Here is a 14,698-nt window from a genome sequence, read left to right as displayed (position 1 = left end):
CCCCAAGATTACTTGAAGGAGGGGACAGAACTATTCCAAACTCTGCCACCCTCCAAACCGCCTCTGAGGACTCCTACCCCCAGAGGACTAGCATTATGAGGGCAATATGGAAGGAGGCTCCAGGCAGCTTGCAATGGTCTTTCAGGGCTGGTCCCCTCCCTGTAAATCTTTGGGTGCTGGCCCTGTCATCCTCAGGCACAAGAGGCAAATCACGATTCCCCCTCTCGTCTGGAGAGACCTCTGCCCCTTGCCATGGTTGGCTCCCTAGCAACCCCTTCACCTTCCACATCATATTCTCATTCCCTTGAGAAAGCAGGCATGGGTTCTTGGATATCAAGAAAATCAAGACTAAAGCAGTTCAACAAAGAACAAGTTTTGGCTAGTCCGCATCCAGTAGCTATATACACCAGCTCTCTTATAAAATACAAAAATGTTCAAATACTGGAGAAAAAAAAAGATCTCAGAAATTTCCGCTTACCCTATCACCAGGCACACTAGCTTAATTGGAAGGGGCACATTCAACCATTGGTCATTAAAAAACATCCCCAAAAAACCACCCTACCATAAAACATCCAGAATAATTCAAAAATTTAAAGAAACTGGATATCACTCGGGGCTGAACTCCCACTCTAAATTTAATAGGGCCCCTTGTACCCATGGCCAGTTCCAGAAGCCCACCCCCGACTCTGTTGAGCTAGCAACCACAAAAGCAGGAAGTGGATTTATTTTTTCCTTAAAAAAACTGTAGGCCTAAAATAATATGAGCTCTTTCCGAGAACCCTACCAGCACCCACTACTTCAAAAAGGCACACCAACAGCAGCCCCTGAGTTTCAGATCTGCAGGGAGATATGTGCACTGGCTCACAAATGGCTGCAGTTTCCACCAGAACATAACCCCCAACCATCATGGGCAACCTTTGCCATTACCTTTGTCATTACCTCTTGCCTTGACTACTGCAAACTACTCTTCACTGGCCTCCCACTTAGCCATCTATCCCCCCTTCAATCCGTTCAGAACTCTGCTGCACGTCTTATCTTCCGTCAGGACCGATATGCCCATATCACCCCTCTCCTCAAGTCACTTCACTGGCTTCCGATCAGGTACCGCATACAGTTCAAGCTTCTCCTACTTACCTACAAATGCACTCGATCTGCAGCCCCTCATTACCTCTCTACCCTCATCTCCCCTTACGCTCCTACCCGTAACCTCTGCTCACAGGACAAATCCCTCCTCTCAGTACCCTTCTCCACCACCGCCAACTCCAGACTCCGCCCTTTCTGACTCGCCTCACCCTATGCGTGGAATAAACTCCCTGAGCCCATACGCCAAGCCCCCTTGCTGCCCATCTTCAAATCCTTACTCAAAGCCCACCTCTTCAATGTTGCCTTCGGCACATAACCATTATACCTCCATTTAGGATATCTAGACTGCCCCAACTTTACATTTTGTCCTTTAGATTGTAAGCTCCTTTGAGCAGGGACTATCCCTCTTTGTTAAACTGTACAGCGCTGCGTAACCCTAGTAGCGCTTTAGAAATGTTAAGTAGTAGTAGTAGTAGTGTGTGCTGCGGTGCTTGGGTACATGAGGAATCACAGCCAGAATCTGGGGTGGAAGGACAGCAAAGAGCTGAGATCTGGAGTAGCTGCACTCCTGTCTTTCTGTTTGGCTCCGTTAATCACGTGTGCCAGTAAACAGGCTTGAAGACGTTGCTATTTTTGTGCCCTGATGGCAGAAGAAAGCTGTGAAAAGTTATCAGCGCCTCACTTGTTAAATTGCTCCACCCGTATTTTACAGGTTTTTTTACTTTTCACAATGGACATCTCTCGTCATCTTCTACACAATCTGTGCCAGCAACTAACTCCGACGCCAAATGCTTTCACCAACTAAGGATCTTATCCTAGCCTCCTTTCCAGGTCCTGCTCAAGAGAGAACTGTGAATCTGAAAATAAAAACTCCAAGCAATCAACAAGACATATTAGCGACCAGCTTAACAGACTGGATGAGTCCCAGGTTACCTTGTTTTCTGTAAGATCCGTTTCGATCCTGAGCCGTACAGGGAAGGTTTCGGAATCCAGAGAAAGGAAGGGTGGGGTGCATGCTTGCCTACCTGCCTGCCTTAAGCTCTTTGCAGCTTTTGTTTAATTTCTGTGGGGGCAAAGAGTTGATTGATCTGAGGGTCTGAAGTTTGTGCAGAGGAAGGCAAGTTAGTCAACTGGGAGAGCGATTAGAAAGTTGCACGGAAACGGGGTTTGCGGGGATCCTATAGTTATCCCCTTCAGGTCCACGGGGACCCTGTGAGGATGGAAATAGTTCCTGTAGGAGTTATGAGCCTCTCAGTGACCACCTACCTAACCAAGGTCTTACAAGACGTCTAATTACCACCTCCTCCTCCTTTCAATAATTCAACTAAGACTGTACCGAATATTCGTATTCGATTCAATATGGCCCCAAATACATTACTCGTATTTGGCTGAATAGTGATTTAACTTTGATTGCGGGGTTCTACTGTGCTAAATCCTATTGAAATAAACACTTGACCTCCGTTTTCACTTTGCTTCTTTATTTGTAATGTTAAAGTTCAAGAATCATTATTCATATTCAGCCGAATAATATTCTTCTTTATTCATATTCAGACAAATAGTAAAATATGCTATGGTACAGCTGTAAATTCAATGCAGCCACATTTGCTCTCTGCCCGGGCTGAGGTTAGCAAGGCTCACATCACTGACACACACACGGGCCAGCAGCATCAGAGTTCATCACCTGATCTTCTGGCAAGTGCATGTGGCGACCATGTGCAGCCAGTGGCTGCATGTGGAAGATCACTGCATATGGAGATTGCCTCATGCACGCGCCAGTAAATCAGGTAATGACCTCCAATGCTGCTGGCCCATGTGTGCGTGAGTGTTAGTCTTGCTAACCTTAGCTCGGGCATAGAGCAAGTACAGCTGACCTGAGCTATTGAAGCAAAGACTCGGAGGACTTGCTGCAGTGCCAGTTAAACGTGGTTTGCCACCAAAGCAGTAAGTGTTAAATAATGCACCAAGAGTTATAAGATTGGCACCGATGCTGATATAGTCGCCTTTTTTTTAAATTCGCACTTTCTACAAATAATTTTATGCATAAAACATATGCATAGACTTGGAGTTGTGGCAGACTTATAATTAGAAGTACAGAGGTGGAAGAGGTAGGCAAATGTGAAGGAAAAAACGGGGAGAGAAAGACCAGTAGGGCAGATGAAGAAATTGAAGTGAAGAGGAAAGCTAGGGGACAAATGAAGAGAGTACCTTGAGCAGTCAGATGTAAGGGAATTTTTGCATGGTAGTGGCAATTGCTCAAAGTAAAGCTTATGCAGTCATCGATGGGGTTTTGGTGGATTTCTGGCTAATACATCACAACCATCTTGATACCTCTGTTTTAATGAGCACAGTTATGGCTTGAACTGTATTCTGCTCCAGGATTCATCGATTGGCCTCACTTCTTCTTTGTATGCGCATAGGGCCAGATTCTATATATGGTGCCAAAAAAATTGACACTGAAAAATCGTTATTCTATACGCTGCACTTAAAGTTAAGCATGGTTTATAGAATGGCACTTATGTTCAGGAATCGCGCCTAACTAGGAACAGCCATTTGCACCAACTGAAACACAGTGCAAATGTACATACCAACATCAGGCACATATCCTCATTATTCTACAACACACATAAATGCCAATTAAATCTAATTAGTGCCAATAATTGCTTGTTAAGTCAATTATTGGCCCTAATTAGCTTACTAGTCAATTAAATTGTATGTGCAAATTTGAGCGCATGCCCAAATTTGTGTGCACAGTTTTTTTGTGACTTTTATTAAATTAGGGGGATAGCATGCAAGTTTTTTTTTTTTTTTTTAAACCAGAATAGGTTGGATTTTGTATACTGTTGTATATTTTATGAATAGTTGGACTCCGGTCCTGATTTTCTAGGATGTGCTCCTAACTTTTCTTTGATTTTGCCAAAGAATTAGCCACTTGACACACTGTGCAAAAATACCCACTGGCGTTGGCTGTTTTTGAATGCATGTTATTTGTGGCTATAAACATTACACAATGATTAGAATTTTAACTATTGAATTTTAAACACAATCATCTTGTTTGTCAAGAAATGATAAAATATATCCTTAAAAAAACTGATGGGGTACCTTGACAATTTTTGCATTTTGTAAGTATGCCATGAGATGAAAAAGGCTTAAAATTACTGAACATAGAAGCCACAATCACAAACTTCTACTGCACCCAGGAAATACTCCCCCCTCCCTCTTACTAGTGGAGGGGATGAATCCTCAATGCAAATAGTATAATGAAGCTGACTGCCATGCTCAATATCTACTACCACAGCAGCCACCAGGAAATCCTCACTCCTCATAGCCCGAGGAAATCTCTTGGAACCTCCTCCAGCAGGTGCTGCTGACCGTAGGCTTCCCATGTTCCTACTGCTCTAAGTAACTGCACCTTTTTTATTTAAAAAACAAAAACAAACTAACAAACAAAACAAACCTTTGTTTTTCCAGAGAGGATACCCCCTTACAAACAGCAGGGAATAAGTAAAAGAAAACGCTTCAGGTTACCAGGGAGGGAGGAAAAGTAGAAAGGTGAAAGCCAAGCAAAAAGGAGGAGGAGGAAGAAAGTGAAGCTACTCACCTATAGCAAGAGTTCTCCGAGGACAGAAGGAGACATATATTCTCACATGAAGGAGACATCATCCACAGATGCCCGGCACGATGCTGTCCAGAGTACAGATGTTTCCAGAAGCCTTTGACAGGCCCAACTGCACACGGGCACATGTCTACCGTCCTAACCGCTCGACTCAAGTGGGACCCACAGTTGGATATAAACCATAAAGAATTCAACTCCTAGGGGAGGTGAGAGGGTATATGAGAATATATGTCCTGCTGTCCTCGGAGAACACCTACTACAGGTGAATAACTTTGCTTTCTCCGAAGACATAGGTTTTGTTTTGTTTTTTACAAATGGGAAGCTACTGAAAACAAACGACTTACAGGGCTGGCAGAATGGATAGTGGAGCCCTGAGCCAACTTGCTTTTGGCAGCAGCCCCCATCCCCCATTGCAAAATTTCTGGGACCCCCCTCCCTCCCATAGGTTCAGTGTCTCTCTTTTCACCACCTCTGACCCCCTCTCCGCTGGTCTAGCACTGTCCCTCACCTCTCTCACTCCCCCGCAGCCTATAAAGGTTACATCGGTTGCCCAGAACAGCAACAGCTGCATGACAGACTGCCTTCAGCCAGCTCCTGGGTCTTCCCTCTGCCGCATCCTGCCCACAGGAAATTGCATCAGAGGAGGCAGAACGCAGCAGAGGGAAGACCCAGGGGGTGAAGGACCAGTGCTAAACCCACAGGGAGGTTGTGGGGGAGGGAAGAGAGGAGAGAGACTGACCTGGGGGGAAGGGGAGAAAAGGCTTAATCTGTAGTCCAGGCAAGGTCAGAGGCTGGGTATTTTGGTACCCTTAATCACCAGTGTCCTGGGCCAGAGCCCTACCTGGTTCAATGGTTAAGCTGGCCCTGGAGACTTGCAATGTCAAGGCCAACCAGAACAAACAACACTAACAACAAAAACAGTCCTGTTGTGAAGGTGAAGCCTGGAACAGAAAAAAACAGGCCTAGGAGGATGGAGTTGGATTCTAGACTCCAGATAAATTCTGCAGAACTGTCTAACCAAACCGGCTGTCGTGTTGGGTATTCTGCTCAAGGAAGTAGTGAGATGTGAACACATGGAATGAAGACCACGTTGCAGCTTTGCAAACCTCTTCAACGGAGGCTAACCACAAGTCGGCTATCAACACAGCCATGGTTCTGAGATTGTGAGCCATGACAACATGATCCTCAGGAGTCAGCCCAGCCTAGATATAAATGAAAGAGAGATGCAGTCTGCTAGCCAACTGTCAAAAGAAATAAAAAGCCGGGGGGGGGGGGGGGGGGGGGGAGAGAGAATTGTCTTATGGGCTTTAGTGCACTCCAGAAAGGTGGTCAAGGCTCACAAGGAATACAGTACGCTTTTGTTAGAACGGGCATGAGGTGTTGGCAGGACAATTGACTGGTTAAGATGGATCTCCAACACCACATTAGGAAGGAACTTAGGGATGTGTGCGTAGAACTACTCTGTTACGATGAAATGGTGTAAGGTGAATCAGCTACAAAGGCCAAAGCTCACAGAGTCTGCAAGCTGACTAATACCAAAAATAAGTCCTTCCAGGTCAAGTACTTCAGATGACAGCAATCAAGTGGCTCAAAAGGAGCTTTTGTCAGATGGGTGAGGATGACGTTGAGGTCCCATGACATAGCTGGAAGTTTGATGGGAGTGGGGCTTTGTCAACAGCAAACCTCTCATGGAGCAAACAACTACAGGCCGTACAGAGATGGGTTTACCTTCTACGTGGAGATGGTAAGCACTAATTGCACTGAAATGAAAGCTTAGAGATGGATTTTAGACCAGACTCAGAAAGGTGTAGAAGGTACTCAAGCAGATTTTGTGTAGGACAAGAGGGATCTAGGGCCTTGCTTGCCCTCATACCTCTTGGTGGAATCTTTCCTGAAAGCTAGCAGGATTCTGAAGACACCCTAAGGCAGTTGAAAGAATGCAAACTCTATGCTCTCAACATTCAGGCTGTGAAGGCCAGGGACTGGAGGTTGGGATGCAGAAGAGACCCCTCGTTCTGTGTAATGAGGGTTAGAAAACATTCCAATCTTCAAGGATCTTTGGAAGATAGCGCCAGAAGAAGGAAGAACCATATCTGCCTCAACCAGTAAGGAACGATTAAGATCATGGTGCCTTGGTCCTGCTTGAGTTTCAGCAAAGTTTTTCTGATCAGAGGACTGGAAGGATATGCATACATGAAGCCTTCCCCCCTCCCCTCAATTCAGGAGAAAAGAATCTGAATTTAGACTGTCGTGTGACCTGAGTCTGAACAGTACTGAGGGACTTTTTTGTCGAGATGAGTGGAAAAAAAAAGATCTACCACTCTTGGAAGATCTTGTGGGCAATTGCTATACCGGGACAACTCATGTGGTTGCATTGCTATACTCAGTCTGTCCACTAGACTGTTGTCCTTGCTAGCTAGGAACGTGATTCCGCTTAACATCCCATATTGGGAAGCCCATTGCCACATCCTGATGGCTTCCTGACACAAGAGTAGCAGCCTGTACCCCCCCCCCCCCCCCCACTTGCTGACACAGTACATAGCAACCTGATTGTGCTTGAATGAGAATAATTTGGTTCAACAGTCGATTTCTAAAAGCCTTTCAAGCATTCCAACTCATTCACAGCTCTAGGAAACTGATGTGAAGCTGGGTCTCCTGAGCGAATCACCACTCGTGAGTGTGAAGCCATCAGCATGAGTCGTTCACACACACACACTCCCCCCCCCCCCCCCACCCATGTCCAGACTGGATGCATCTGTGGTCAGGAATTTGGAATGGAAGTCCCAGAGTCAAATTGGTTTGAATAGTCTACCAGAGCAGTGATTGCGTTAACTCTGGAGTGACTGAAATGACGTCCCCAAGGTTAACTTTGACCTGACTCGTTGGGAAGCCAGGGTCCACTGGACGCCTCCCAAGTGGAGGTGAACCACGGGTGTGACATACACTGTGGAGGCCATGTGGCCTAAGAATCTCAACATCTGCCAAAAGACCTGCTACCCAAGTGGCGATGGAAATAAGTGAATAGGTAGGCTTGAGCCTGAACTGTGTCTAATAGGGCTTAATGTACTCCAATTGTTGCACTGGGAGCAGGTAAAAGACTTGGGATACTTGATCACAAACCCTACTAGCTCCAACACTCGAACAGTTCTCTGCATTGATTCTTGAGCACCTTCTGTTAATGTGCTGTTTTATCAGCCTATCATTCAGAAAGAGAAACAAAAAGTCCCAGTCTGTGTAGCAACACTGCAACTACCGCAAGGCATTTTGTGAATACTCTGGGCATGGGCACGAGGCCAAATAACTGAATGAAATAATGGCAGTATTTGAAATCTGAGACACCTTGTGTGACTGGAATGTATCTGGATGTGGATGTAGGCATTCTTTAATTCCAGAGAGCATAGCCAATCATTCATCTGATTCTTAGGAAAAAGGGTACCCAGGGAAATCATCCTGAAATTTTTCTTGACCAGATATTTTTTCAGGGCCCTTAGGTCTATGATGGGACGAAACCCCCTGTGTCTTTTTGAGCATGAGGAAGTATTTGGAATAGAATCGCTTCCCTTCTGCCACTGGTGGAACAGGTTTGATTGTGTGGGCCTGTAGAAGGGAGGAGAGCTCCTCAGCGAGCAATTCCTGGTGCTTACAGCTGAATTTTGCCACTCTTGCTGGGCAATTCAGAGGAGGTTGATGCCAATTGAGGGTGCAATTCTCCCAGACTATTTGCAGAAGCAACTGTTTCGAGGTTACAAGAGGTCACCTTTCATGGAAAAAAAAATTCAGCCTCCCTCCTACTGGTAGGTCATCCAGAATGAGTATTTTTATGTTGGCTATGCGCTGCTGGAGCCAGTCAAAACTCATCCTATGCTTAGACTGGAGAGCTGGCGGAGACCTTTGGAGGCCGCTGCTGCGAAGGACAGGAGTGAGGATGTTGGGCCTGTTGAGGGCAGGATGAAGAGTGAAGGCTGAACCTATGCCTTTGACAGTAGTAGGCACTCTTTCAACATCTACCCGAAAACCTCCTAGAAGTGGAGGCCACAAAAGGAGTAGGCTAAGATAGGGCGACTTGATGGTATCAGCTTTCTTTTTTAAGAGGTCTTCCACTTCCTCCATCTTGCCCAACAAAAGACTGAGCCCTTGGCAAGGGACGTCTGCTAATGTTACCTGAACTGTTGGTTAGAGTCAGAGATGTGCAGCCATGAGACTACTTATACCAATACCAATGGCAGAAAGTCTGGATGCCATGTTAAACATATCAAAAGTGGCACAAGCAATATGCTTTCGACACTCCTTCTGCTTAGTAGCTATCTGGTGAAGTTGTGCAGCCTGTTCTGGCAGGAGAGCATTCGCTAATTCAAGTGCACAGCCCACCAAATTCTTCAAGTAAATGTTCATATATAGCTGGTAATACTGGATGCGGGAAGTGAGTATCAAGCCTTGAAAACCTTTCATCCCAAAAGATTCCAGACTGTAAGCAACCCTTCCTGAGTGAACCAAGGCACGGGTCCTCAAGCCCCTAGCTCTTAACAGCGGATTCAACCACCATAGAACGGGTGCAGAAGATGTGGCTTCTCAAATTCAGAAGCCTTCTGGACTCTGTACATAAAGTCCACTTTAGAACAACCTGCACAGAGAGTGGGGTCTCCCAATTCTTCATTTATGCATTCTTAAGGATGCACTATTACAGCTTCCTTAGGAGGGACAGTCATATTCAAAGATATCCAACATCTCAACCCTGGGCTCAGCCTCGACTTCCAACCTAAATTTTTTTTGTTACATTTGTACCCTGCGCTTTCCCACTCATGGCAGGCTCAATGCGGCTTACATGGGGCAATGGAGGGTTGTGACTTGCCCAGAGTCACAAGGAGCTGCCTGTGCCTGAAGTGGGAATCGAACTCAGTTCCTCAGTTCCCCAGGACCAAAGCCCACCACCCTAACCACTAGGCCACTCCTCCACTTCCGCCATTTCCCTCAAAAAGATGATGAAAGAGCGCCTCTGGGGGAGACTTCAGATCCCTACCACAGGAAAGAAGGAAGGTAGGCCAAGGGATCTCTCCTCCAAGAAGTCCTCTAGCTTTTTCTCAAATTCCCAGGAGTGCTCTGACTCAAACTCAGCAAAATGTTCATCATGGGCAGTCTGAGTCTGTACCTGTCCCAACTCACTAGATGCAAGGCCAGGCTCTGGGTGGGAGTGCCAATGAATGGGTCCTCTCTTGGACTTTGTAGTCACTTCCTCACACAACGGGATAGAAAGGAGTACTGCACTGATCGGTTCCAACTCCAATGCCTGGACCAGTGTTGATGAACGTCAGACAGGCAGAGCATGGGTCTCCAAGATGGGCTGGAGTGGCACCATAGTCAGAAATGGTGCCTTTGATGCCTCAGCGTCCCTCCACGCCAAGCCAGGATGAACCCCTGTAACATGACCTGGAGCTGCTCTTTGAGGGCAGGCATAAAAGCAGGGCCAGTGCTGGTGTGGAGACAACCTGTGAAGATGTCAGAGCTGAATTGAGGCAGGTATCCCTGTTTCAGGGAGACTGGCACATTGGCACCGCTACCACGGAGGTGGAGCAGTCCTCATGGCATCAACTCTTCTTGGGTACCAGCAAGGCCAGTGTCACCAGAGCTCCCGGCACCATGAAATCAACCAATGCTAATATTTCTTCACCTTCACTCAATGCCCAACACTGAGGTCCTTCAGTGCCAAGGACAATGCAGAATCCTCATGTTTTGGGCCCAATAATGCTTGACCAGAGCAGGCACTACCAACACACGATGTCGAGGCAGCAGAGGACCTCTTCGATGCTGATGTGTCTCCAGTGTCCAATGCAGCTTCAGAAGCCATAGGGACTGATACCTTCAATGCCAACGTCAATGAACTGGACTTCGGTGTGCCAGAATCTCTCACAAAGAGCCTTTCAACTTTTCTGTGTTCTCTTTTACCCAGACATGGTCCTAGCATAGTCTGTGCACCACTTGAATCCACTGGAAGGTTTCTGGGACATGAAGGGGAAGATAGCTGCAGCAAAATCAAGTGGTTCAATTGTCAAAAATAGGGTTTTTTGGTTTTTTTTTTAAATCACAACCTAGCCAGGAGATCAGGCCTAAGGAGGCCACGAACCATGGAAAAAGAGCTAAAGAAATAAATGAACAAGGGGGAAAAAAAGAAGAAAAAGTCCTGCACCACTCACAAAAGACTAGCAGGAAGGTAAGAAAAAAAATCTGAGGAGAAACAGCCACATGACTGAGAAGTGACACGTCTTTACTGCTCTACGAATGAAAATAAACTACATGTCCCGTATGAGTTGGGCGGGCAGGAAGACACACAAGCATGAGCAGTTGGGCCTGACAAAGGCTTCTGGAAACATCAGTATGCTGAGCAGTGTCCGCACTGGGGCTCTGTAGATGACATTACCCACATGTGAAAGAAAACAACGTCCTTTACGTTCTCTGTTTGTCCTCGGAGAACAAGAGGGCCCTTAAAGGTCTCTACTCACCACCCCTAGTAGGGGTCCCTGTGAGGCCTCCCTACCACACACAATGCAACCTGATCAACACAGACCCACAGGTTGGAATACTCACACCAGGCTCCTCCTGACTCAGGAATCATTCCACACATCATTACCCTAACAGCAACGAACAAGGCACAGGAGCACAACCAGTGGGGCCACAGACTGCATTCTATGCCCCAGAGAGTGAGGCCACCACAGAAATCCTACTGCACCAGTCCAAGTGGCAATTATCTGCTGGAGGCAGAGAATACCGGCAAGTTCTAGGGCTGCACCACTCCTTGTACTAGTGATGACATCACTGTAAGCTTTGCTGGTGTTTCAACTAGTCTTGTAAAATGAATAAGAAGCTAAGTTTTATAAACGTAATTTCAAAGAATGAGGATAACCACTATTTAAGATCTTTGTGAACCTCAACTGACTTGAGTTTATGACACTGTAGCATAAAATAACTGTAGGTAACTCATACAAATATAACTCTCATATTACAACACAAAATCAGTTAGCCCCATGCATCATTACACACAACAGTATGCCTCATTGCAACATATAGTAACATGTAAAATACAGCAGATAAATTCCAAAAAATATTATCTATTCTGCACGAGCTAATAGTTGCCACTACTCTTTTGTTTGGTTTAATAACCAGTACTGAAGTTTCACTGCCTATGCGCTTAAAAAAAAAAATAACAAATGAAAATACAAAGTACAAACCTGTGCACTGATGGTTTGACAAATATATAATATTTTCTTTGTTTTTTGGCAAATCCCCATAAATTATTACCTAAAACAGAATAAGCAAACATTAATCTTCAGTTTCAAACAATTTTCATTAATTTTGAATAGGTCATAATTGAAAAATAAATGTGACTACTGAACATGGCAATACTGTAATAGTAAATAACAGCGCAAACTTCATTTTCTTTGCTGACAGACCTTACTGTATATCCTTTTTTTTCCTTGTACTAGTTACTAAGGAGACCTTTTACTAAAGCTTAGCATGCGCAAAGATAATTAGTATGTGCTAAATGCTTCACATCCTATTTTATACCTATGAGCCACGTGGCACTTAGCGCACAATAATGTCCATTAGCACATGCTAAGTTTTAGCAAAAGGGACCCTTAAATTTCAAATTAATTTCACAATAAGAATGGCAAGCATTTTATTGTAAGAAAGAGCAGAGGCACAAAGTCAGCTCACCTCTTGTTTCACTTAAAAAATGATTTTCTACTTAGCAAAAGCCAGAAATCTTTAATACACATTAATGCTGTGCTGTGTTAATTGTCTGCAACTTCTGGATAATAACAATTAAAGATTATATAAGTCCAGCTGCAGACTGTTATTACTAGTAGGGAGGGGGTAGACGGGAGGATTGGGAGAGTGAATAAGCATCAGGAATACCTTACAATGCTATGACTGGTGTCTTAGCAGCTTTTTACCCTTTTCTCTCTTTTTCTATGTTCTTTTTTTTTTTTTTCTAGCTACCCATTGTACAGCATGGGGAAGGATCATACAGCTCAGGGTTTTATCTACCACACTGTTAATCATAGGGAGGTTGATGGCTGGGATGGCCTTCTTACTTTTTCTTAATGACACTTTCCTTTTTTTGCTTTTGGTATTTTTTTTTTTGGGGGGGGGGGGGGGGGGAGGGCGGTTTGCATAAAGAATTTTGGGATTAATGACCCCTTTGCAAATATTTTTTTTGTAAGTGGGAGGGGTGACGTCTCCAATAAGAAGAAAACATATTTTATAAATGTTGAACAGAAAGAAAATAGACATTGCATTTTTGCAGGAACACATTTGACAATGGAAGAACCTAAAAAGTTCTAAAGGTGGTGGGCTGGAACCATAGTGGAATCCCTGGCTGTCCAATGTAAGGCAAAGGTTCTCATTTGTTTTGAAAAGGTCTGACTGTACAGATTCATTGTTATTCATGGCCCTGACAGCTGTTTTAACACACAGGTGACTTTGGAACGGCAGTCTTTAATTTTATGTAAAAATATATGCACTATTTTGACTTCCTTGGAGGAGGTACACAGGCGAGGAAACGCCTTCTCTACTCATTAGTTTTGACGTGGAGAAGACATTCGATCATGTTATTTGGTATTTTCTTTTGGCAATGCTGCAGAATTATGGGATAGACTGTTTCTTTAGAGAAAGTTTTAGTTTTAGCTAGTTTTAGTTTCTCAATTTTTGATATTCCGCCTCTCTTGAAGCGCAAATCGAGGCAGTTTACATATAACTATTCAGCTACTTGCACTGTCCCTGGTAGGATTGCTAGAGGCAATTCTTCGTGGCCACAGGAAATTTCTCTACATCCTTGTTTTTTAAATGTTTGATTTCATGGTTCTAAACTGCTGCCCTGGCATTACTTTTGCATCATAAACGAACCCCCCTCCTCCCCCCAACAAAAACCAGTAAAAGACCAGTTTTCTAAGTTTGTCTTACAGTTTTATTTCTCTTGGCTTAAATCTAATATTTATTAGATACAATTTTATTTCCATATTTTCTTTTGTATACAATTCTATTTCAATGTTTTATTGTGTTTATGATTTCTGGATAACAATTTTGTTTTCCTGCTAAGAATTCTACAATTTTATTTTCAGGATATTTAAACTATTAGGAATATTTGGTCTACATTCCAGTATGAAAATTTATTTTAAAAATGATATAGCTAGACCAGTGGAATATAAAGAAATATTTTCTATTTCTTTTAATGCACTCCACCGAGATTTCTGATCAGCTGCAGAGATACAGAATCTCAATGGAGAATTTAAATAGTACTATTGTACATTTTTTTCCTATTTCTGGTGTAGCTATCTCATATTAATATGTGCACATAAGAAGTACTTCTAGGCTTAGGACACTGTTTTCGTAATTTATCATGCATACTTGTGAATAATACCATGTTTATTTAAAGGATATGCCCAGTACTGCATTTCAATAGCATGATCTAATTTACAGCCTTTTAGTTCTTTGTCTTTCATTTGTTCGTCTGTCCTTATGTTATCCCTTACATACATTACATTCACACATATAGAAATGGAATCAGAGAGGTATGCTTTCTTCTACTGGACATCTCTTGAGTTACATCACTTTGTGGAATAAAGTGTTTGAAGCGTTATAAGAACGCCATAGGAACACTTATGTATAGCGCTTGTTTTTATTTGAAATTAATGGTAATCATAGAGGCTGATGAGTTAGTTAAAGAAGTAACTGAAATTCCCACTGGTCTGACTGATGGTACTGATGTAGCACTGTCAATGTTAGCTAATTCTCCCAGACCTTATATTTTGGACTCACTCATCGGACGGCGAGTGTTTACAAGCCCAAACATCTCTGTCTTGCCTTTTCCAGGAAACGCCAGACAGAATGGGGGATGGTAGAATTGTAAATAGGAGACCTAGTCCTGTTAACTACTTATATTTATGCATTAATTACAGGTAAAGTGTACAGAATTAGGGTTTCTTTTTAAGAATAAACTTTTCCTTATCT

The 14,698-nt window shown here is 43.9% G+C and overlaps 1 protein-coding gene across 2 annotated transcripts in view; it reads right to left on the bottom strand.

Annotated features, from left to right (window-relative positions):
* Positions 1-14,698, bottom strand: part of AGPAT5 (1-acylglycerol-3-phosphate O-acyltransferase 5) — a 229,283-nt gene that overhangs the window by 173,717 nt on the left and 40,868 nt on the right. For both annotated transcript variants that reach the window (XM_030198946.1, XM_030198947.1), the window contains exon 2: positions 11,917-11,986. In XM_030198946.1, the coding sequence (XP_030054806.1) occupies positions 11,917-11,986 (70 nt within the window). The remainder of the gene's footprint in view (positions 1-11,916; positions 11,987-14,698) is intronic.

Source organism: Microcaecilia unicolor, chromosome 3, assembly GCF_901765095.1.
Source record: "Microcaecilia unicolor chromosome 3, aMicUni1.1, whole genome shotgun sequence".
In the NCBI taxonomy this organism is placed as follows: domain Eukaryota; kingdom Metazoa; phylum Chordata; class Amphibia; order Gymnophiona; family Siphonopidae; genus Microcaecilia; species Microcaecilia unicolor.
Note: the sequence above shows the minus strand (reverse complement) of the source record. Positions and strands in the feature narration are given on the sequence as shown.